The sequence below is a fragment of the Stigmatopora argus genome, chromosome 19 (assembly GCF_051989625.1).
Source record: "Stigmatopora argus isolate UIUO_Sarg chromosome 19, RoL_Sarg_1.0, whole genome shotgun sequence".
NCBI lineage: Eukaryota > Metazoa > Chordata > Actinopteri > Syngnathiformes > Syngnathidae > Stigmatopora > Stigmatopora argus.
In genome coordinates this window covers 7,332,600-7,357,540 of record NC_135405.1, presented here as the reverse complement: position 1 = coordinate 7,357,540, position 24,941 = coordinate 7,332,600, and the positions used below count along the sequence as shown (strand labels likewise).

The following is a 24,941-nucleotide window of genomic DNA, read 5'->3' as shown; positions in this document are numbered from 1 at the left end:
TTAAAACAGTAAAGTCGACCGCGCTTTATTACATTGAACGTCGAGTGTGCCCGCAACATACGTATTCTTAATTTAGCAAAATTCTTTCAAATTGTTTGGGTCATAAAAAATATATGAATGTGGCTATAATTCAGTATGTAGTTAATTTACTGCATCTGCAAAGTTTCTGTAAACCAACCTGTTTGAAAATTGAGCAGGTTAAAGCTGTTTCAGAGCTTACGGTCCGTTGAGGATATGGTGATGTTTATCGAACAGCACTGACACAAAACGGCCGACAAGTAATAACGTCCATTTTGATGGCCTCCCAGCGTGCATTTCGCATCCATGAGTTACACTTAAACACCACGAGATGTCCTTCCCCCACTATAGTACATGTATAGTACCATATGTAGTAAACACGGAACCTACTTACAAAAGTATTCAAGCATTTTGACTTTAGATCAAACCTAAATAATCAATTTAAGTACAAAAACGTAAATGGAACCGTGATTGAAGAAATCTTGATATCACCACAGTGGTGTCTGAGTGACAAGTATCACATATGATTAAATAAATGTAAAATACACACTGACATTCAAAGAAAGCTTTAATTAGAAAGTTATGTACACACTGTAAATTAAATTAAACTTTATACAAATATTAAATTAATATTGTCACACCCACTGCCATGTATACAGAGGAAGATCAGAGGCGGAAAGCATCCAAACCAAGAATGAAGATGTTTAGCCTATTGTAACCTATTATTTTCAGGGAGGACACACTGTACAACAGTGTCTCCAAACACAACATGAGTTACTTTTCTTTCTTCTTTTTTTGTTTGTTTTTGTTTGAAACATTAACCCCATAATATTTTACGCCAGGTAGTACAGAAAAAGTAAAGCAAATAGGAAACATTGGCGCATGAAAATCAGTGTCATTACAGTAGCTGGAAAGCAAGGGAAGGACAGTAGGGGATAATTTTCTTGACAAATAAACAAAGACAATTGTATGCATAGAATAGAAAATAATAGAGTAAGGCCTTTGGGAAAACAGAAAACGTTGCAATAGCGAAAAAGCAACCACTGGATGTGGAGGCTAAAGATATTACATGAAAATAATGTACAAGTCTAAGGCAACATTCTGTTCGCAATAATAAAGATCCCCCCAAAATAACAGTAATAAAATAATCAGACAAATCACGTCGGGTTTGATTTCTTTTGGAGTCATGCTGTGTTCATGGTGGACAGCTCAACCACAAAAACACCTAATGACAGTAAGACAGAAGATGACAAACTGTTATCCTTAAGTATGTCTTGGCTGTAGATTACTTGATTTTACGTGCTTTGGGATGCGGTATACAAAACAACAATTATTCCAATTTGTGTTTCACTGCAACCAGTTGCAGTTTTGTCAACAATACACAAATGTGGTCTTTTCAGTTCAGTGTGACAATGGGTGCAAAGCCATTTCTCTCTGGAGATGCCAGTCATCATAAATAGTGACGAATGATATAGACTTGTGTACCGATTTTTTATCTTGGCTGGACTGCATTTGTTTTTAATGTTTTCAATTAACATTGGTCACATAATAGAATAATGCAGAGGCTGCTTCTAATTTGAAGGGCGGATCAGGAAATGGCTATTAAGAGGTGCACTTTAATGGACAGGACATGCTCTCTCCTGCTTCATACACAAAATCAAACAAAACAACTCAGCCACACGTCAAAAAAATAAATACAACAGGGAGGAGCATTTTAATTGAGCTACATTTTAAGTTTAGTCATGACCAATCCGCCTGATGGTCAGCTCCTTATTGAGCTGCAAAAATGAATCGAGATCTCGTCTCCGCTTCGAATCCAATGAAACCAAAACTACAATTATTCCTACTCATGCACACCAAGAGGAAGAAATCTCTCTTCCAGGTTCTCGAAGCAACTCTCCACTCTGCTTTGAACTCTTCCCAACTGATCACGTTCATCCATATACTGGATGTTGCCTGGTTACAGACATCGAGCAAGAGAGAGAGACGTACACAGAGGAGGCTTCATGCTTAATTCAGAGTGGGCACGACGCAGTGACAGCCATCACTAAAAACAACATGCAGCATTCACAAATAGGGCCACAAAACCCAACTGTCACTCAACTCTTCCAGTACAATGGGAAGACAATTCAGAACACCATAGGGCCAGAAGTAAACTCCTCAAAGTTCTGTTTTTAAATCCATAAATTGCTATACTGTTCTCAGAGGGATAAATGCGTGTTTATAAAGACAAAAAAAGAGCGATACAGAGTGCAACCAGGAAGCTGAGTGTGTGGTAATAAATTGCCTGTAGCACGCAGTCTTGACTGTGTGTTTCAATCGTATACAAAGGTTATAAGGGATTTTTAAATGAAGTGGCGCCACTTTGTCTACTCTTGAGTTGGCTCCTCTGGCGTTTCATCACTGCTTGTTGTGCAGTATGTCATGGTCGATGGCTTTGTTGTTTGTCTAAAGAGATGGCTGAAGGGGTTACATGGGGCATAGTTCTAGTCCTGTCTCTGCTGGCCTGTAAGGGGTGTTGGGGGAAGTGGGGTTGAGAGCCATACCAGGTCCTGGTCAGCAGAGAGGGACAGGAGACGACTGGCTAGCACGATGGCAGGGTTCATGCTTCCTTTAGCAAGGGGATATCTGCAGGGAGACAGATTGAAACATTGGAAATGAGCTAGGATTCTAGATCCCTCCAGGAACAAAACATCTCAAGTATGATCAAGTGCCAGTATATATTGTGCTTCATTTTTTGTGTGTGGCTGGTCTGGGGTTGTGCCAAAAAGGATGTAAAGGAAACAACAGCAGTGACTTGGAAAAGATTGAGTGGTTGTAGTGACCTGCAATAATGTACATCTTTCTGTTACACTATTATATTCTATTATACTTAGCTGAGCTCTATTAGCCCTGATTTTAGGTCTTTAGTTTGCAACTGAAGCATCCGAAAATCAAAGTGTATTGACAGGTGCTGGTAAACAACTACAATGCTGAACAACATGCGTCATGGTGCTGACAATGAGAATTTTGGTTTGGGAGGAGACCGACAGCAACAACAAAATGGAGTACTGCAGCAAACCCTAGATTGAGGTGTATAATATGGCTCTAATCTAAGCTACAACCACTGGGTTAGATAAAACTATGCTTAAACATGTAATTTCAAGGTGTGTATCCTCGTGAATGTGAATCTGCTTGACTAAATGTGGCTTATGTCACATTTTTTTTTACTTTGACGAGGGATGCTCAGAATCCTTGCTTACTAAAAATAGTATCTCACCATTTAAAAAAGCATAAATAGCTAAGTCCACCTGTGTTAAGGGGAATCGATAGTGTAATAAAACACGACCATCTTCCGATGTAGAAAAAGCAAGCCGAAGCAAAGTTTCCCTTTCCAAAACTAGGTGGAAATGCGGACTTGCATTTGATTTTGTACGCATAAATATTTAAGGCAGGTTTATTTTTAGAGAAAGGTTATTATTAATTGATATAAATTAAGCTTTGTGTGTTCATTCTCACTAAAGCAAAAATGTGTTTACTAATATATGTATGACATTGTGCATGCTTTGACCAGCTCATCTTACCATCAGAAAAGTCATCTGCAGAGGTCACAGAGAGCAGACTGTGCTGGTCGCTGCTCTCAGAGTCTCTACGGAGGGGTAAAGGGGCTGCACAAGCACCCCCCGGGTGCTCTCGAACCCACGATGATGAAGAGGACGTAGATGGCCCCTGATGAACAAGCACCGTTTCTGCATGATGGTGGGAGGGAAATGAGGAGGAGGTGGATGGCAAACAGAAGTCAAAGTCTCTGTGGTGGTGGCTTGCACTTGGATCTTGACCTCCAGTGGCCCCCTGAGGGAGACCTTCAGAGAGAACAATTGGGACTCTGGTCTCCGGAGGGGCTGGAGAAGGTGGTGATGGAGGACTAGGGCCTGACGCATTTCCATAGACGGCCTCTTCATACGAGGGAAGCGCAACCTGGACCCCCTCAACCATAACTGAACCAGATTGTCCCGAGACTCCTTGCTCCCTCCTGATGGGCAGGGAGACAAAGAGTGAAACAGGCAGAAAGGCGAGCCAGACAAAACATTACAAAAGCAGGGTCAGGTGGAAAGGTGCGGTGTAGTCATGTGTGTTGCATACCACAAAAGTGGGTGGAGGTGATAAGCCTTGACTGTACAATCCCTTTATTTTGCAGGGGGCTAAAGCTGTCCAACATGAACAAGTATGCTAAATGGATTTAGTTACTGTCGTCTTTAACCATTATGGTCAGACAAATGTGACCTTATACTTTCACGTCGCCTATTTGTAGAGTTGCAAAACATTGTCTATGCACATATGTGAAGAAACAGCTGCTGTCTCATAATGGGGTCAAATGAAGGGGCTTTATAACAAGTCCTGTCAGTCAATATACATTTCAAACTTTGTAGTTTTGAGATGAGAACGTCCATTAAAAGAGGAATGATCTAACCTCGTCAAATATGAGTCAGAGTGACACTGAGGTACAGTGCAGTTGTGTATATTAAGGCAAGCACTGTAAGTCAGAATGAATTTTTACAAGGTGTTTTTTTTCCTGTAATATGTTGATAGCTTCAGTACAGTGCTTATTATGAGTGTGAAACATTGTTTCACACTTAATGATGAGTTGTTTTCTCATGGGTATAACGTGCAAATAAGTGCAAGTGAATGCGCTACTCCTCTGCCTGCTTACAAAGGACCAGAATGAATCAGGACAGTAATAGTTTTCCAAACACTAGCAACACTATTAATCTCGAGTGATGAAAAGGGAAACCCCCACTACACCCCTAAAAATCATCTCTTTTCTAACTTACCTGCTGTGATGGAACGACTTGAGTTTGGGCTGCACAAGCACAAACAATACGACTAAAAGCAGAATGAGCGCCACAGAGCTCGCGGTAGATGCCACAATAGAGAGAGCTGGTATGCCAAGTGGAGAGCTTGGCTCCGTATCTGTAACATGAAAGGAAATTGAGAGGAAATGTCTCACAATACTCAATTGAAGATGAAATGCTAGTCCAGGTAACAAACCTTGGGTAAGTCGACAGCTAATCTGCATTGGAGTAACCCACTCGCCATTCTCACACGTGAGGAACTTGTATTCTGTTTTCAGAGTGTAGCCTTCATCACAAAAGTATTCAATGACAGTCTTATGGGTGAGGCTGCGGCAGCCAGGTGGGTGACACCGGTAGCCACCATTCTCAGGTTCAGTTGGAGGTAAACACACTGTGGAGACAGATGGTGAATACTCAGTTTTAGAATTATGTACTTGGCAGGAATTGAAGTTTTTTTTTCAATACCCCTATTAGTGTTGCAATGCTCAACACTAAAAATATGTTTGAGATTGTTGCTCAAGGTTTTCAGATTTTTCTTTCTTTCTAGTTTGTCGATAAACAGTAATAGTAACAGGAATGACATCATTGGATTTTTTCCACCAGTTATCAATTGGTTATCCATGCTTTCACCCGTTAACATAAGATGCTGTTGAACTTGTTCATCCAATCACATAGCAAGTGACTGTTATCTTCCACCACTTGTCTTTCTTTTTTCATCTAAACCACAGAAAGATGTTGTTTTGGAATTCGGCAGAGGATTTTATGCTGTACATAAGTTAGCGACAGTGAGTGCTTTCAGATAGGTGTTCGTAGTATCTGTGCTTTTGTTATATTTAATAATAGACTTGCATAATTTGCAAGTGCCTGTGCAACCGTTATCATTTGTATCAAAATATTTCCACATTCTCGGGGGACCTCAGCTAGATTGCTGCAATATATTATTGCCGGCCTTTTATTGACTACAAGACTAAGATTGTCATTCCTCATATTAAGAATTATACACCGAAATGTGCTATATGCCCTAAACATTGCCTGTTTCCAAAACATGCAAAAAAAATTGTAATGTGAAAGTAATTGACTAATTCTGCCAACATATAAAGCATTAAGAAATGCATTGACAGTGGTCTGAATTTATACCTCAGATTATGATAAATAATATTGAAAAAAGTTTTTGGCTCCAACTGATTCTGCATTGTTTGGAGTTGTTATCACAATCTTTTAATATGCATGGGTGTTGGCAGTCTGTTGTGCAAAACAGATTGACAAAATTGGAGAGTCCCGAAATTAGTCCCATCAAAAAAATGGTTTGGCAACCGATGGACTGCGAGGAGTTAAAAACTTCCCATATGGAATTTTGTAACAACAACAAGCTTTTCTGACCCCTCACCATTGCTTCTGATGCAGTTAGGGGGTTGACTGGACCAGGATCCAGAATTTTCACAAGTGATGCTGGTCGGTCCATCTGCAATGAATTCAGACTCACAGCCATAGGTCAGAATAGCACCCACAGGAAAAGAGTCCCTGTTAGCCTCAGTCTGGTTCAGCAGGTTTCCATTCTGTACCGCAAGTGGCTGCGCACAACCTGCACCAAAACAAAAAGTAGGAAATAAGAATTAGATAAAACCAAAAATATAATATTGAATAACAATTACTTGTACTGGTAGGTTGGCAGAAATTGTGATGATAAGCACTTCCTTGATGCATGTAATTAATTTTAAATTAGCCAGCTGCAACAATACTTATAGATAGTGTGGCAGTAGACCTATAGGACGATGACTCTGCTTACAGATGATTTTGTTTTAAATAAGCACAAACTATGTTTTGAAAGATGTTGTATTTTTGGCCAAGATTATGGCACAAATGTGAATGGCCAGCCATCATTTTTTTATGTGTTGTAAAAATGTCCATTGCCAACCAATTATTTTTCAGATTTGTGGAAAACACATTCAAACCGTAGCTGCAACTCAAAATGAGAGCAATTGAGTAAATAGCCTTCACCTTTCATTTCAGATTGAGTTGGAATTTGTAAACAATACATACAAATCTGCAGTCTAGTATCACCCGGTTGGTGAAACCAAAATGAAGTACAAACAAGTTGTTCTTCCTTGTTCCATTTCAAGTAATTAGGTGTGCCAAAGAGACTAAGGATTCGACCTTGAATCTGAACGTGTAGAGTACTTCACTATACTAATGGTCTCTGTAGGCTCCTGCTGATGGGTCAACATTTTTTTCAAGGTGACAGGTGGAAGAGATAATTACAGCTCTAGGGAATTATTCCTTGAATTCAGGCTGCATTTGATGACTGCAAATGGAGAGGCACTGTATCAAAATGGCAGGTGTGGTGTAGCCCACCCTGCTGTGTGCCAATGCGACCTCAAGTGGCTTGAGTGGCTTTACATGTGACAAGGATCACCATATTAGACATAGTTTTACTTGATTAATAGAGCATTAAACTGCATTTGTTCCACTGTAGCACGAGATAATATCTTTTATGGGGTATGGCGACTCTGAGACGGTAGGTATGCCTGCCAATGATTACAACCACATTGGGCTGCAAATCTGCTGCTCAGTCGAGCAGGTTCGACTTGATATCCAAGCACCTGTGTAAGCGGCATGACAGCAGGATGACTTTACTTTCATTGTTACTCATCTAAAACTGCTATGTATATGTTTGTGTTCTGCATTCTTGGATGGTGCCCAGTTTAAAAATAGAACTTGGTCTCAATGGTTTTTATTTTTGGATTAAGTAAGGGTTTCGATTGATTTATCAAATGGTAGTGATTAAATTAAAAATTAAAAATCAAGAGGGACTAACAGTCTGCAGAAGTTCCCCATCTCGTGGAAGACTTTCTGTGTGTGGTTCCAGATTTTGTCCAACTTTACGTCTTTTTGAGTCTATCCGTTTTTGCTACCGAAACTCGTAGCTCATTTTGTGTTTTTGCTGCTTTTCTGTCTTAATGATTTGGTGATTCTTGATGATCCCATTGACTTTGATTTGCTTTGTACTTTGTGCTTTTTGCTTTTGCTTTGTTGTTCTGCGGCCTTTGACTGTACTGTCTAACTTATAACTATGCCTTTTCTTGCTACTGTCACAATGAAATTTCCCGAATACGGGATGAATAAAGTTATCCAATCCAATCCAATCCAATCCAATCCAATCCAATCCAATACCGGGCCAGATTTAACAACTTTCTGGGATTGGTCGGTGAAAAATCTAATTAATGTTGTCTGACGATGCTTTAGTCTGTGAGCACTTGGTCACCAACATTTCCTGGTAATTGATAGGAGCATAGGTATGTGCACTTGATGGGTATTTTTTACTTTTAGATTTGTATGCCAAAAAGAACGAATGACTGGTACCAAACAAGTAGATAAAATCTGCTATCCTAGAAAATTATATATGTCTAAAACACCACTTGATAACTTGCACAACGTGTCAAGATCTGTGGGTTAAAAATGGTTCTCATTCAAATCCTTGCCACTTTGGCCTAGCTAATTGGAGGCTGTAATGTTTAAACGCTCACTGAAGACAAGAGAGTGCTAATGGGATGAGGGAAGGCGATGAATTGATGACCCCTGGCTGTGATTCTACAGGGGGCACTAAAGACCCTCGGGGGCTGTTGCTTCCAAACAAAACACTGAAGTATCCCGAACAGTGTCTGTTCTATATGTTAATATACTGCTAGTTGAAAAACAACAAAGAAACGCGAATGTATTTCAGTATTCAATTATTTGATAACCACCAAACTCTATGCACTTTAGTCAAGGACTTGTAAATATTGCATGGCCTTTTTTTCCAGACGAGTAGATAAAGAAACCTACAATAGAGTGAACATCCTGTATTAGAAGACCAGAATGCTAACTCCCTAGGGCTTTGCGTCAGGCACAGAGATCATTTCACTGAGGTTAGTGGGTGCAGTTGAAACAAACCCTGAAGCCAGGAAAATGTGGATCCATTTTGAAACTAGTGGTCCTTAAAAAGCCCAGTCAGCCAAACTTCCATTCTCATGCCAGGAAAAGCTTGGGCTGTTCATACAGCGGCTCCAGGGAGCAAATGTCATTATAATGCATGGCAATTTAGCCCAAGAGACCACATCACATGAATTCATAAAAATGAATACATTTCAAGTGAATTGTAACACTAGAGTGCAGATGGTAATTTCCTGCATACACTGCTTAATATAAATGATTACATGCACCTGGAAATGTAATCTAAAAATAGAATGCTCTTGAATTTTACTGCGGTATTTTCCACAGTTGGAGCTTTGGAAAGAATTTGCAACAATTTTGAAAATATTGATTCTGAGAAGTGACAAGGTTTAATTTCCAATGGCTGGTGTGTTTTGTGTTAGGGAAATGTACATACAGTACAGTGATCCCTTCGTTTGCAGAGCATCTCTCAAAATATGTAAAAAATCTAGTAAAAAAAACAACTTTGTGAAAAAAAATCAAATAAGATGATGACGCATCTTTATGTAAACCTTTTTGATTTGCTTTGGATTTCTACCATGTAATGCGGTGAGGTTACATGATTCCTAGAATTCAATTCTGATTTCTATCAAAAAGTAGCTGCTTTTAATTTACAATGAGTCATCCAGATAAAAAAGATTTCAAGGGACTCTTCACCTATATTTGTTCAGAGCAGTGATAGGGAAGTGTAGATAAAGTCTTGTGATGACAATGTATGCTATTACACCATGGTCAAACTATTGAGGCAACACTCAAATTGGTTTAAATACATTACAATTACAAGTCTCTGTTTCTTCCATCTAAGGAAAAGGAAATTTAAAGACGGGAGGAAAAACACTATGCAACACCAGTTCACCCCACCCTGGTTTGTTCCATTGAGTAAGGGAATGAATGACTCAGAGTTCAACACAAAGTGTTCTCCTACATGTTTGGTGTCAGCTAAACGAACATGAAAATGTATTGCTGAGAAATGTTGATTTTTTTAAATGACTGAAATACACAAAAAAATGAAAGTCACTGATCATTGGTAGTTATGTGGTTTCACATGAATTCCAAGGTGGAGTTAAGTAGGGCAGGATGCAGCCCCTCTTATAAAACTCAACAGGATAAGCGAACAGAAAATGAATGATCGCCGCGTGTTGTCCAACTGAAATGGTACTTGTGAATACATCCATTCGCGTAAACGATGACATCTGTCTGACCAGTGAGTTTAATGGCCAAATGGCTTGGAAAAACACATTAAAAATGGCCAAATGGTTTGGGTAACCGCATTATGAAGACAAAGACCCACCAGACCCATAACGCTCATGAGGATGATTCCTAAGCCTAACATCCTCTGTGCCTAAGGCTATCGGAGGGGACATACGTGGGAAGGGAGGGGTGTCAAAATCCCTCGACTTATTCAGAAGTGCCTGTCTGCGAATATCTCCCTTTCCCCATCTGCTACCAATAGCACTGACCTATGCAGAGTTCAAAGGGGGAATGGATGAAAAGACATTTGGAAGGAGGGTTTAAAATGGTCTTTATTTAAAGTTTAATTATCCTTTATTACAAGCGGTGAGGTCTAAAGTAGATCAGATACTGATGTAATCATGATCGAAAATCGTGATGTGCACAGCTGTTTAGCTGTTCTATTGAAGAATAGTCCTTAAATGTGTGTGTTGTGAATTAGTGGTATTTGTATATGGGATGGATTAAGATTAAAACCTAAACGATGATGATGATGCTCTCTTCGTCTTTGTGTTGTAAATATGTTTTTGTGATGGCCTCTCGCTACAGCTGTATTTGTTTTTGATGATATTTCCTCCATGTTTTTCATGGGTATTTTTATGTATATCTACGTTTCCCAGTTTATCTTCTTTCCTAATCCAATGGTTTGCTAACCAAAATCTTGCAATTACAAATGCTATATGGATAAACATATTTTTGCTTTTATTGTCAATACAAATTCTTAACTTTAAGTACTCTGTTAGATTTCATAAACTACAGTAAAATTAATGTGTAAAAGAAACTCAATATTCACAAAATGGGGAAATGCCAACAATTTGGACCATAAACAAAAACAACACACTAGTAAAATGGAGCATTATATATAGCAACTATAAACAAGTAGTGATTAAAAAATACCAATCTATCAATAAGCTTGAACTTCTTTTCTATTTACAATGTGCCCTAGTTAATGATTTTTGTCTTTTGTTTTTGCATATTAACTTGGAAATTGTCAAATGACATTTGCGCTTCGCATTTACAATAGATACGGTATATTTTATTTACACTGAGCATGGGTAGTTAGACAAAACACGGCAAACAACAGCTGCATCGCAAGAGGAGTAAAGGTGAGAAAAACAATGTGGATCTCTTTACAGTATCACAATGGATGACAAAGGGGGGAGGAGTATCATGATGAAATGATACTGTATAAGGACCATCCCAAGTGGCGAATGCCATTTCACACCCACTATGTGTACAAGCCAGTTTTGTGCTATGTAATAATCAAACATCCCGAGAATCATTAAACAGTGTCCCTTTATATTTACGGTCACCTCTATAAAGCAGACAATAGTCTACTTAAACAGCTGTGTTTTTTCAAGGAACAAGTTCCCTCCTTGTAGATGATGCAAGCACATACAATACATCCACCCAAGGAGAAGGAAGTCACTCAAGAGAGAGCAACATCCCCCACCATCCACCCATCCACCCTGTGGTGTTGCAATGCATTTAAGCAGGCCACGTGTGCTGCAATTACATCCCATTGTTCCTGACCACAAAGCGTTGGGGTGCAGCGTTCCTCCCAAAAGAACAATAGACTGTTTTTTTGCATTTGAAGAGTTGGATATGCATGCGAGGGCAAAGCGGTTGAGTGCCGGACAAGGGAGGAGGGCACTATTGTGTGACCTCACTATCCGATGCAACACTAATACACACTGACCTGAGAAACAGATGGGATAAAGGCGAATGAACAGTGAGTCCCCCTGTGCTCTTCTATCATCCTCAGCACCGAGGACAGCTGGGGGCAGACATTCTTTACTCTCAGCTTACAGGGGGGGAAACAAAAGAGAGTGTAGGGGACCCCCCTTTTTTTCGCACATGGGCATATGTTAAGGCACACCACATTTGCCCCTCCCAGACTGTCAGCTAACTGTGACAACTGTGAGTTGATCACATTTCAAAAGGCAGACTGCCAGCCGACCAAGGGTTGAGGACATTTGCTGAAGGTGAAAGCCAGTGTGATTATCCGAATCTGGCAACTTGACCATCCAATTAAAAATTAACATCTGCAAAGTTTAAACCCTTAATTCCTTCAACCCTTTCCCCAAACTAATATATTTAATTTGTTGACTAAAACCAAGAGAGTAGAGCATATTCCGTTTTAGTACATGGGTGAGTCACTGTAAAGCTCTTTAATGCCCATAAATTTACAGAGTAATAAACAGCACATAAATATGCTGCTCCAAAGAGGGAGAAACCATTTACAACAACGAATGCACCCCACAATGCATAAGGGCATGACTTTAGGATTGGCAGTGCTGACTAATTGTTCGCCTTTGAAAAAGCAACTGCTGACAAGAGGGCAAACAAATAGCAGCAACAGCAAGTGCTTGTAACAAATGGAATACATTTTCAATTTAGTATTCACACCACAAATGCTGCAACAACTCCATCTTCATTTAATATTCTTGTTTATAAAAACTATCTGCATTCACCACCAGAACTGAAGCACACTATCTCTACAACTAACATTGTTTTGAAAGACAACTCAACTTTGACAACAAATTCATTCAATTAATGCTTATAATTTAAACAAAACAAGCAATGCAAAGATGAGTGGACTCTGAAGAAGATGCTTAGTAAAACAGTAACACTAAGGAAAATTATTATTGCTGAAAGATAAGGTTTGATGGCATCACAATTTTCTCCATCCCAACAGTGGAAAAAAATAAACACTACTTCCAACACATTGCTCTTTCGTACCATTTCATGGCAGAATGATTGATGAGAAAAATGAGTGAAGTACTTAGTAACCAAGTGACGCAGGAGTCTGCCATTTGTAGTGAGGCTACATAAAATTGAAAATATAGCAGCCCTCTGTGTAAAAACTACATATGATAGCAAAATAAAGGCTGTCATCACAGCAGTAATATTTTGAACATTTGTTTCGGGGGGAAAAAAACCCAACAACCGTAGGATCGGTTCAATTAGTCACATGTGGTGAACACAGATACAAAGTCCAGATGAGTGTCAAAACAACAGAACTGAAAGCGCTTCGACAATGTGGTCTCAGTTCGTCCATGGTGAAAACAGAACTGAAGCAGTACGCCACACAACTCACTCACAACTGTTGTTCAACCTCCAAGAGGGTTAAAACAATAGCAATAACCTAAAGGAGTTTAGTTTACATTGTGGACCAAAGGTTTCCTGTATGTAGCGTGTTGTGATGTGAATATTATAAACCAGAGAGGCCCTTATTTTTTAAATCAGGAACAGTGGGACATTATTTTTCCAGTGCAGTTTGAATTGTCAATAGAATTTGAACCCTAAACCTTTCACAAATCAAGTATATACTAACCACAAAAACAGAAGTCACCAAAAAGTCACCACACATGGTTACGATGTTCTATTGTTGTTATTCCTGCTGGGGCAGCGGCTCAATATGCGCTTCACATTCAATACTTACACACACACACACACACACACACACACTGCCTCAAGGCAGCTTTCGACTATATAACGCTTTTAGTATGTAGAGAAATATTACCGAAAACTGTCAAAACATTGAAGCTGCCTTTTTTGCCTCTACAAATCTCTGACATTTGGAAATATTATGAACGGTTTAGTTTATAATAAAATAATTAATGTGGCTATGATTTTGGTTGAACTTTGCGATTTTGTTGCATTGAAAACACAACCATCCCAAACATAAAACAAGATAATTATATCCATCTACATTCTGAACTTGAACAATTTAAAAAGACCACAGGTGTGAAAGCAACCATAGTTATAAACCCACCTATAATAATGCTATTACTGCTGGCTAATTCAACAAGGATTACTTTTTTTCCTGAGCTGTTGTGGGATGAAGTCAACTTTAATTTGCACTTTCTGGCAGTAACAGAGCACTAACGGAAACTTCGCATTGGACCCTAATGTTAATGTTAATCAAATGAATGATTGGGGATGCGGTTTACCATTTCGAAGCGTGCTTTGCTTGATTAAAAGCATGGATACTTGGTGCATGTATATAAGAGAAATTGGCTCTTCTTGATGAGAAGAGATCCAGGTGGCAATGTTGAAGTCAAAGACAACAGTTCATCAAATAGACAACACAATGAGATGTAGGAGCAGACATCTTCAAAACAAACAAGAAAACAATGAGGAAAGTTTGGACAACACTTCATGAAAAAGATTACAAAATGAGACATGTGAGCTGACAGCTCAAAAATAAAGACGTATACAGGAAATATGTAGTGTTGATTAGGACAAACACACCAAAAACTAGACATAAGCATACATCATGTATCAGATGTGGTCAGTCAACATGCGAATGTAAGACCCAGCAGTCAGAAAAAAACTACCAAGTCATCTTCAAAAGCATATGATCAAAGTAGAGCATGACGAATAGTTAATTTATGGTTTCATATGAAATCGGATTAATTTGAGTACACACACCCAAAACAGCATATACAAGCATTGGCTGGTAAACTTTGTGTTCCAGAGCAGCAAGTTCAAGAGAACTGGCTGCATACCACATGACAGCAATCAACAGAAATGCAGCAAGATAGCGCAAGTACAGGCCAGCCCTTCCCTTTGCCTCATAATCAATCCGTCAAAAGAGAAGTTTCTTCAATGTGCTGTCAGTCCTGTGACTACTATGCCCCACGTACCTTGGAAAGCTCAACTCTATGAGGGAAAGTTTAAATGCTAAGTGTGCAAAATGCTGAGGTAAGACTATAACTAATAGAAAGATTAATCGATGCATAATGTTGTAAAGAGTACTGTTGTCGATTAGAGAGCTTAGCAAGGCAAATTACTGGAAAAAGTGCAGTTCTAAGTGACTGTACTTTTAAACACCCTGTAGAGAAGAGCTGTATGCATCATTTGAGGTATGTACCCAAGGTCTTTCAGATTGTAGACCTCAACCGCATTTGATGCTGAGATAACCTAATAAATTATATGAACAAATTGCTAATGTAGAAATAAAACTTAATATCTTTGCTATGTCAGTGGTAAGACCACAGCGGGTTGTGAAGTACCCAATAAAACGGAGGTCTAAATACAGAAATTGAAAAAGGAAACCTACTAAAAAGATTTATAAGTAAACAAACACTAAAATAAAATAAAAATTACATAAGAGAAATAGAATGTCTAGGTAAAATCTGGCAATAAAAACTGCACCAAAGGCAGGCAAGAAGTGAGCGAGAGGCTGCAAGATATATATAGCAGCTCATTAGTCAGGGATGTCTTCTACTCAGCAGGCTGATCCGTTAGATGACGACGATTGGAAATTATTATCAAGCATAGTGCTTCAATGGCACATTGTCTCTCTGAAACAAATGTACTTGGTAACTCTAAAACTGACTAAATAAGACCCTGTAGCTTTCTAAATGTAAAGACAAACATAGTTCAGGGACATTGATATGGGATGAAGCTTTGTTTTAAAAATAAAACCTATCTTAACAGTAATAAAAGTGTCCATGGACAAAAACAAAATATCTGCCCATTTAGGATTCCAAACCAGTAATTGAAATGTCTGCTCAACTGTTATAATGAAATGTCTCGCCACGCTGCCACCATAGAGTATTCTGTTGTCCCTTTAGGGCTCAATTGGGTGGCAAAGCTGTTAAATGACAACATGTGAGAACAGAGAATGATGGCTAAAGCGATAAACACACAAGGATATGGAGAGGCTAAAAGACTAAACCAGACTGTCCTAAATTGTCCCTAGTTTCACCTGGATAAGAGTTGAAATGAAAAAGAAGAAAGACATCTTGGAGGGGAAAGGGCAGCACTATGTTCGCTGCGGTGGTAATTGCAGGCTGTTGATCGAGTGGAACTACAGCTTGCAGTGGTTTGGCCTGTGGCTTCCAACACCCCCCTCAAAGCCCTCTTTGTTCTCACATTTCAGAGCGGGGGCCAGTAGTCGACATATTGCCTTACGCCTGCATGCCTACAAACTGCCAGGCTAACAGGACTTGAGGAAATAATCCTCCATAGTCAATCGTTCAGAGAGCATTGTCCCTGGGCTTTACCGTTTGTAAAAACAGCCTTCAGTTCGGGCGCAAGTCGGAGTGAGCAAGGGACCACACTGGTACTTAGCAATAAGTGTATATTCATAATTTTGTCTGAGATGTACTACATTTTAAAACCTGGCTAAATAAGGAAGTACAGTATGCCTCATTGAAATATTTTCCTCTGTGGATGAAGAAATGATGGAGTCTTCGGAATTTTTTATAAAAACAGAAGAGGTACTTGTCAAGGGTTCCGGTCAAAGATTCAACATTCGGGGGAAAAGAAACTCCCATCTTTGGGTTCATCTTGCATTCTAATTTAAGCAGTATGTAGCCTCAAAGGAATTAATAAACAAGTTATTCTGAAAAACAGAAAACTGTGAGCCAGTATCCCTTTGACCTATGATGAAATGTTTTGCTCTGGCCTAAGGACAGCCATTTCCTGCTCTCACATCTAAATTTTAGGTCCATTTAGAGCCAGACTTTTTTTGTGGTAGACTTTCAGCTACTTTGATGGTATTGTTTATCTACTTAACTAGACTTGAGAAAATAATCTGAGACTCCTAACACACAATTTTGTAATCGCAGAAAACAAGGCTTGCGGTCATGTGAAAAGAACCCTTGATTCCACAAGTTCAGTCCTTATTCCTGTAGCTCTGACTCATTGTCTACATCGCTTCCTCTGTTACAAACCCCAAAAGCTGACTGCATGACATTAGTTTTATAAATCCACGTTGTCAGACTGTTCACCTTTGGAATTATATGCACAGGACAATGATCTGGCACGCTGAAACATGATAAAAATGATCTTTGTTCCCAATAACAAAGACAACTGCTGTACATGGTGTGTGAATGAAGACTTTGTCTGCTATGTTCACACTTCACACTTTTCTTGCTAGGAGTTGAAAGATGAAATGCTCCTACATTGTTGTTTTCATTAACATCTCGCTTGTGACATATTTGAACAAGACAAGACTGAACACAACATTTTTTTAAAATAACATGCTGGTATCATAAACTGCCACACTGAGTTCCTTGTTCCGACTTTTGAACCTCTCAGAATATTACGCACACGACATTGTCTGTGTTGACCAGGTTATGTGTAAAAAGCGTTTTAAAAAATGCAAGCGCCTCACTTGGATGATGATACATACATACTTTGGTATTTTGCAATTTTTGAAGGCTTGTTTCCAAGGGAAACAACACTTATAGGCCTTATGAACCTTCAATTTCCTGTCTGGTGAAAACAAAATCTAAGATAAGAAGAAGAACTTTACATCTAAACCGTCAAATTGATACAGCTGGAAGCAGTATTGCATGCTCAACTTGTCTAAAAGAGTGCCTTTTATGCAAGTGCATGATAATACAGTTTAGTCTACATTTTTATTTCTATTCACACCACACTTTGCAAGAGGCTGGAACACGCTTGCCAACAGTGAGGGAATTAAATATTAATGAAAATGTCTAGAGCAATCTCCATCTGTGAAACCTGTCAACATATTCCCTATGTGAAGCATGTATATACTGACATGGAGACCTATATTACAAAACATCATCAAGATTGTTCATGTTCACTTGGAACTCCATGCATCTAACAACATTACTGGGCCTTTAAATTATATAGCAGAAAGAGGTTTCACCTCCTTAATCTATTAATACTTGATTAAAAAAGACAATTTGATTTAGACGAAGGTTGATTTTAGACCAATTGACAAATCCCAGTTCTGTAAGCTTTGGTGTGCAAAAAGATCCACAACAAACAGCTGAGCACAGACACACACTAACAATGCGCACACATGCAGAGCATGTGACCTGCGGATTTAAGGATACATTTAGCCAGACTAGCTTAACAGTGTATTGGACCCTGAACGTGATCGTCAGAGCAGCGCTGTGGGCTCAACACGAATCATGTGTTACATAATAGACATAGCACACTTGGGATCAGTGGTCCCACCTCCTTCTTTTCCTATTGTGTTGCTTGCACAACTATGCGCCCAAAGACAGATTTATTTACTCAGGGAATTTAAGAAAGTAAACCTAACACTTTCAACTACCCCACACACACACACGCTACATCCCCAACCCAATTTAAATGAACACATACATGTAGACACCCTGAACCCGGCCGGCCGGCAGCAAGGACATCTGGCCCATTTCACGAGCTGGCTTTGTGTGTGCGTGCATGTGTTTGCAGATGGCGTGTGCTTGTGTGTGTAGGAGGGACATCAGAGAGCTGAAGTGAACGGGAAACTGGCCCAAGCAAACGCTTCCAAGTATGCAATGTCAACAATGCACTGTTTGTATGACATGGACATCAAGTTCTTGATAAAATAAAAATTAAAAAAAAAAACAGGGTACAATTAAGACGTTAAAGCCTAAAACTGGAAAAAAGGACAGCAACTGATTATGAAGAAAAAATACTTTCCTCCTATTGAAGAAAGTAGAGGTTGATTGGAAGGTTTGGTGCAGGCTAAAAATGAAAGCTTGCTTGAGCTACTAAAAGCTCTCAGAGGATAAGAACTGTCACATCTGATTATCAACTTATGACAGCAACATAACCACGGCAGACAACATTATCTTTCTGTTTCACTTGATCCCTGGGGGAACTTTGGTTATTCATTAAGGCAATGAACAGAACCGTGGACTGAGCAGTACTGCAACCTGAGTGACACAAGATGATTTAAGTTGACTTTCCTGCAAAATGAATGACACATGACTTCAACAAATCTATGAAGCTATGTTAAAATGGTAGTATTTTCCATTACAGACAATTACAGAGTAAGCATCTTTTGTGAGCATGTCTTACCTGATGCGCCGCCATGTTGGAGCAGAGTGCAGAGGATGAGAAGAGTGGGTAAGACCAGCCTGTGGGCTAGAATGGAAGAGGAGAAGGAAGAAGGGGCTCTCGTATGTAACGCTACCATTCCATTGCACATCTTTTCCTCCAACAACTGGGAAGAGTCCTCTACGGCTTAACCTGTTCCAGCCACGTAGAGAGAAAGAGAGGGAGGGACATGGATTACCATTGAGCATTATATTACGTAACCTGCAACGAACAGACAAGGGACGGTGATGGTCAAATCCAATGTTATGAAAAGGCTGATAGTATTCAAGTACTCCATAAAGATAGCTTTTTGCATTCTTGCTCTAAAGCAGGGGTGTCCAAACCGGTCCTCCCGTCTGGGTGCAGGTTTTTGGTCACACCGATATGACAAATGTAGTTTAACCAATGAGTGTTTTCTGCTGAAAAGGGAAGCACATAACTGTCATCAACTGATACACATGTAAAACACCCTTTTAGTGAAAATGTGTCTTCATCAGTTTTATTGAAACCTGATATATATATATATACTCACTATAAATGGATTCCATTTTTATATAGGTCAAAGCTCAATTAACTTATCAAATAAAAGGTGTGTTCCTATAACAAGTGTTAAACTGAGAAACAACACGAGTGCCCAAACTTTCCATAACTCGTCAAAACCTTTTTCAATTTTGTATTTAATAGAAATGGATCAATTCAACAAATAATTTACAAAGGAAAAATCCTGAAGATTATCACGGGTGCCAATTTTTTTTATACCACTATAAATATAATGTATTGTTTAATAGATTGGATTATGGATGGTATTTTTGCTTTAAGGGGGTATAGGTTCAATATATTTAAAATCTAGTATCTGGTATTCAAATATGCTTGCAATGCCATTCTTTCTGCTCCAAATAATTCCCAAACCAGAGTGCTTCTGTAAATCAATCCCACTATTTCACACGACTGAATATAAAGGGAATTTGAAAGCTAAAAAAAAAGCAGTAAACAGTAAACATAAACAAATCAGGGACCTGCCCACCAACCATCTTCCTTATGTTCCTGAGATTTTGATGGCAACAGTTACCCTGCCTGCATGTGGTGCAGCTCAGTGGGAAAGAATGTCGCAAAGCAGATTTCATAACAAACACAAAAAGGGATGAAAAATGCCCCAAAATAAAAGTCCCATGAAAACCATTGAATCCAGGGCTGTTATACCATATTTGTTTCTGTATGTCAAGAGATTCAAAATTCCTTTTTTTTGTAATTGGAAAATCTCAGCGAGAGATAAAAGAGCCTGTGGCAAATTTTCTTTTCAATTTGTAGGATAATATTAAGTGAGATGGAGAACAAAAAATGTGTTGAGACACCAAAAGATCAGTCGAGTCGGTCAGGGTTCTCAGCTTTCACTCATTGAGCATGTTTCTCTCCAATGTCAAGCCATTCTCACGCCCTACGCCAAACAAAAATATACCCCAACCATTGTTACAATGTAAAAATAAAATGAAGACGTTGGATCTTATAACGGTTGAGGGTGTAAGTCTGTCTTTTTCTCGATGTCAGCTGGGAAAGGTTCTAGAAAGGATGACTGGTGTTGAAAATGGACGGATAAATGTATTTCTGCTCCCCTACTGCTGAAAATAATCCTTGAGGAAACATTGTAAACACAAGCGTGCAATCACACTGTTTCACTCCAAACATTTTTAAAGAAATTTAGAATCCCTGACTATTGAGCGGCTCGCATGTATGTGGAAAAAGCAAAAATTTAAGCACAATCATGTTAATTGTTTTCACATAAGTGCTTTAGAGGAGTCCTCAACTACACAATTAGGTGTTAAAATCTACAAGTTTACTAACAGACATATGGAACCTGATGCCAATAAGAATTTAGCATCATGCTAAAATATATCATCTTGAAGTAAAGCCAGGATCAGGTTTACATAAAAAAAATAGAACAAAATAAAAGGGACCAGCGTTGTTTTTAGTCAATTAACACAGTGAAAAGACAAAATGGTCACACATCACGTCTGTAAATATTGAGAATGTTTGAGGATGTTAATAACACACATCCTAAACAAAGACCACTAACTCTAGTCTAATCTGTTCACATGCCGCATCCTGTAACGCCATGGTAATAATCTAGCCTGATGGGAGTATATAAATAACACCTTTTTAAGCTACTGAAGCTATCGTTAAAGTTGCTGTGCCATTGTGGGTACACAGCTGCATCACAAAATAAAAACAAGTCAGCTACACTGGACAAATACTACTACTTTAATTTACTCATTTTCCGTTCTGCTTATCCTCACAAGGGTTGCTGGACCCTATCCCAGACAACTATGTTTCAGGGAAGCCAAATACAGTATTAAATATGAGGTAAGAAAATTGTAGTTGGGGGTCCTAGCGGATGAGTGGTTAGCGCGTTGGGCTAACAGCGGGTGTCTGGGTTCAAATCCAGGTTGGTCCACCTGTGTGGAGTTTGCATGTTCCCCCCTAGCTTGCGTGGGTTTTCTCCGGGTACTCCAGTTTCCTCCTGCATTCAAAAACATGCATGATGGGCTGATTGGACGCTAGATTACTCGTAGGGATGAGTGTAAGCGTAAGTGGTTGTTTATTTCCTTGTGCCCTGCGATTGGCTGGCCACCAATTCAGGGTGTCCCCTGACTCTCACCCAGAGTCAGCTGGGATAGGCTCCAGCACCCCCCGTGACCCTAGTGAGGATAAAGCGGTTCGGAAAATTGTAGTTAAAAAATATTTCACTTGAACACAAACTATTACTACATTTTTAAAAGAATTTATAAAATATTTGGCACATAATTAACACATTACAAGTTAATACTTAGTTTGACTTTTCATCCTTAAAGTTCCTACAGGTTTTAGTAACTGTCCACTTCAGACACCAGGTTGAAAAGCATCCATCCAGCAGCCTGCCACTGCGGCTTTTCAGCAGCCTGCAGCTCCGTGAATGCAAGTGGCCCAAGGAAAGCAGCAGTCCAGGCGTATGTCCATGTGCAGAAAGAACTCATTGTGTCAAAGAAACAGCCGAGAGGATATTTCCACCCGATAGGCCTCAGTGCTACTGCAGCTGTGTGTGGAGGGAGCACTATGATGAAGCGCTATATTGGACAAACTAGTCCCTAGTACATGGTAATAAGTGCTACGATGTCTGGTATTCCCTCTTGTCTAATATAAACATTGACTTGTACTTGTGGGTGTCACTTTAAGGGGCTGACATTAATGTAATTTCCCTTATTCGAGCAAATAGGGATAATAATTCATCAAAATGTATCATTTAAAAATTCAGTTGTGTGTTTCCTTTGTGATTTCATGTCCTCATCTCTTTAGTGAAGACTGCATTTTCTAATTATTTTGAATGCATCCCTCACTATTGTGGGTAAGGCGGGTCTTGGGTGGGGGCAGAGAAAAAAGCAAGTTGCAGTGGCTGTAAAGCCCGGCTCAAAATGGAATGGATGCTGGAATTTCATTTCAGAAAAAAAGTCACAAAAGCCAGATCAAATCATAAGTGATCCAACCCAGAAAGCGAATGTGCCTTTTCATTGATCGACAAGGTCAGAGAGAACAGAAGTGATAACGTGACTGACTGCAGCATTTTAGGATGGGACGTTTTGTCCATTTTATTTTGCTATCATTATGCTGCTGTGTAAAATACACTGTTCATGGCATAATTTGAATAGATATTTAAAAATATATATATTTCATAATATATAAATGTTATTAATCAAGTGGAAATGTGTTAGTACAAAAGAAACAGTGTATACATTGCCAAATTTACATCGTTTAAATTCAATAACTACATTCAATTATTCGGTGACCTTACACCACCCCTAAAAACAACTTGAAACAAACCCAATTATTCATCTTATTTTCGTCCCAGTGTCATTGTTCCTCATTCCATGATTTTGATTTTTTTTGTGCCTACTTGGTAGTATGTAAATGTTGCTAACTGTGTTATGACACATTTATAAAGGGAAACCCCTTGTAAAAGTTGTTTTCTTTACTCTGAAAAGAAAAAGTATGCATTTGCTGCAATAATTTCTGATATCTTGGAATCCTCAGTATGGTTGAGACAGAATTTTATTGAATTTGTGTCTGACAACTGCGGAAAAAAAGTCATCTTTGATTTTGAGTAGATAATCACAAGAGACACTAAAAAATGATTCCAAATCCAATCAAGTGCACTGGATTGCATTCAATGAAGGCTTCCACTGCACTAGATAAGAATAAATCAAGCAATATCTCATCATCTCAGAAACCTCTGCCTTCAAACATTTCATCTTAACGTGGTGGCCCTTAAGTGCTTTCTCTCCTTTCTTAAGGTTGTCAGTAATAATTTCCATCCTTAAATCCGGTAAATCTGTGACGTTCATGTCCCTTCCAGAAAGAGGAAACGACTTAGAGGTATTCTTGGAACAAAAACGAGGGTGGAATCGGACAGTGTTGCGGGGAAAATATATGATCAACCCCACCAAAGTCAACATTAGGAGACATCAGAAGCAATTTTGGGAGATGTCCAGCCGTCTTCCAGCTGCACAGTCAGTCACACGCGAGGACACGTGCAAATGTACTGCGTGATATTTAAACAAAGAACGTGACGGCTTGCAGAGAAGAGCAGCACACGCACGCATACGTGTGCTCGTGTAAGTGTCATCCATGTAGAAAACAAAACAAAACACGTGCACGCGATGGAGAAATAACGTCATTGTTACATTTGAACATCAGATAATTAATTATGGACCGTATGTCAGATGTTTCTGTACTGTAAATAACACTGGTCACGTGACCAAAACGTAACATACATTAAAAAACACACTCGGGACTTGCTGATGATCATTTTAAAAATTGTATATATTAATTATGTATAAACACGGTACATTAACGACAGTGTTATATTCATAGGCAAAATCAAAGCAATTAAGAATCTGTCATTGTTCGGAAAGACGGATTTCTCGTTCTTGTCAGGTTTAATCAACAACAAGTTTATAAAAGAGAAACTTATTCCTCAATCGTGAGCATGAATATTCATTTTAGTTCCATTCGGAATACGGGATTTGATCATCGTTTATGGTTAAGCAACAATAACAAAAATACACCCAAATCGGCTGGTTTCTACGCTTAGCTTGTCAAATAAAAAGAGACTTACCGACAAAAGGTTACCAGCGGCGAGTCCTCCTCCCTTGTTCACATTCGACGCATTAACCACGACGTAAAAGAACACACGACAGAGTAAGAGGCAATATTTTCAACAAAGGTCGTCGTATTTCCCCGGCGAGGTTGTTTCCTTGTCCTCGTCTCGACAGTTTTTTTTATTTTAGGTGAGCGGAAACACTCGCAGTATGAGAACTCGACCAGCTGCCTTGCTCTCGCGCGGTTTCCATGACTACTCCGTGAAAAGGGCGGATCCTAAATATGTCAAGTCATCACAGGTCCACTTCAAAATAAAAGCAGACCACTTCAAAGTAAAAACACAAAGAGAAATTCTGAGTAACACAAAGGAATGGCATCTTTCTGGTTATACCACTTAAACTGCTATGAATAGCATCGTCTGTGATAGTTTTGATAAACAAACCCATGACAAATTCGGAACGTGGTTTTGGTAAAACACATTTGGAAATTGACAATTGAATCCAATGTCAAAATTATCTAAAAACTGGGTTATTTTTCATCGTTCAAACGAACAAAGCATTTTATTTTTGTGTTATTAAGTGTGGTGTTAAAAGAAACGTGGCAGATAGGAGGAAATATTGCTAATGTGTCCAATGCTGCCCTCTCGTGGTTGCTGGAGGGTCACAACAACAGTAAACAATGTGTTTCACTGATTTCATGTTTTCAAAATAAGAATTTAACTACTTTTGGTCTACAGTTCATCAAATTTATGTGTTTGACAAGTATAATGTAGCATTTTTGTCAAAGTCTACAGTAGAAAAAGGTTGTTGTTTTTTACTTCCGGGTGCGTACCATTGCCATTCATAACTTTTCAAATATAATAATCGTTTTTGCCACCAAAAAATGAAATACTCTGTGGTTTGGAAAATCTAAGGCATTTACCATACTCATTTAGAAGAATTCAGA

General features: G+C 39.0%; 1 protein-coding gene across 1 annotated transcript; it reads right to left on the bottom strand.

Annotated features, from left to right (window-relative positions):
• Positions 1-568: 568 nt before the first annotated feature.
• Positions 569-24,252, bottom strand: susd6 (sushi domain containing 6). The gene is made up of 7 exons (XM_077587384.1): positions 24,013-24,252; positions 18,852-19,022; positions 6,238-6,432; positions 5,047-5,241; positions 4,830-4,968; positions 3,582-4,030; positions 569-2,646 (listed from the first exon to the last, which is right to left on the bottom strand). Exons 2-7 carry the CDS (start codon positions 18,979-18,981, stop codon positions 2,621-2,623), a joined length of 1,134 nt encoding a protein of 377 aa, XP_077443510.1. The 5' UTR covers positions 18,982-19,022; positions 24,013-24,252; the 3' UTR covers positions 569-2,620.
• Between the last annotated feature and the right edge of the window lie 689 nt (positions 24,253-24,941).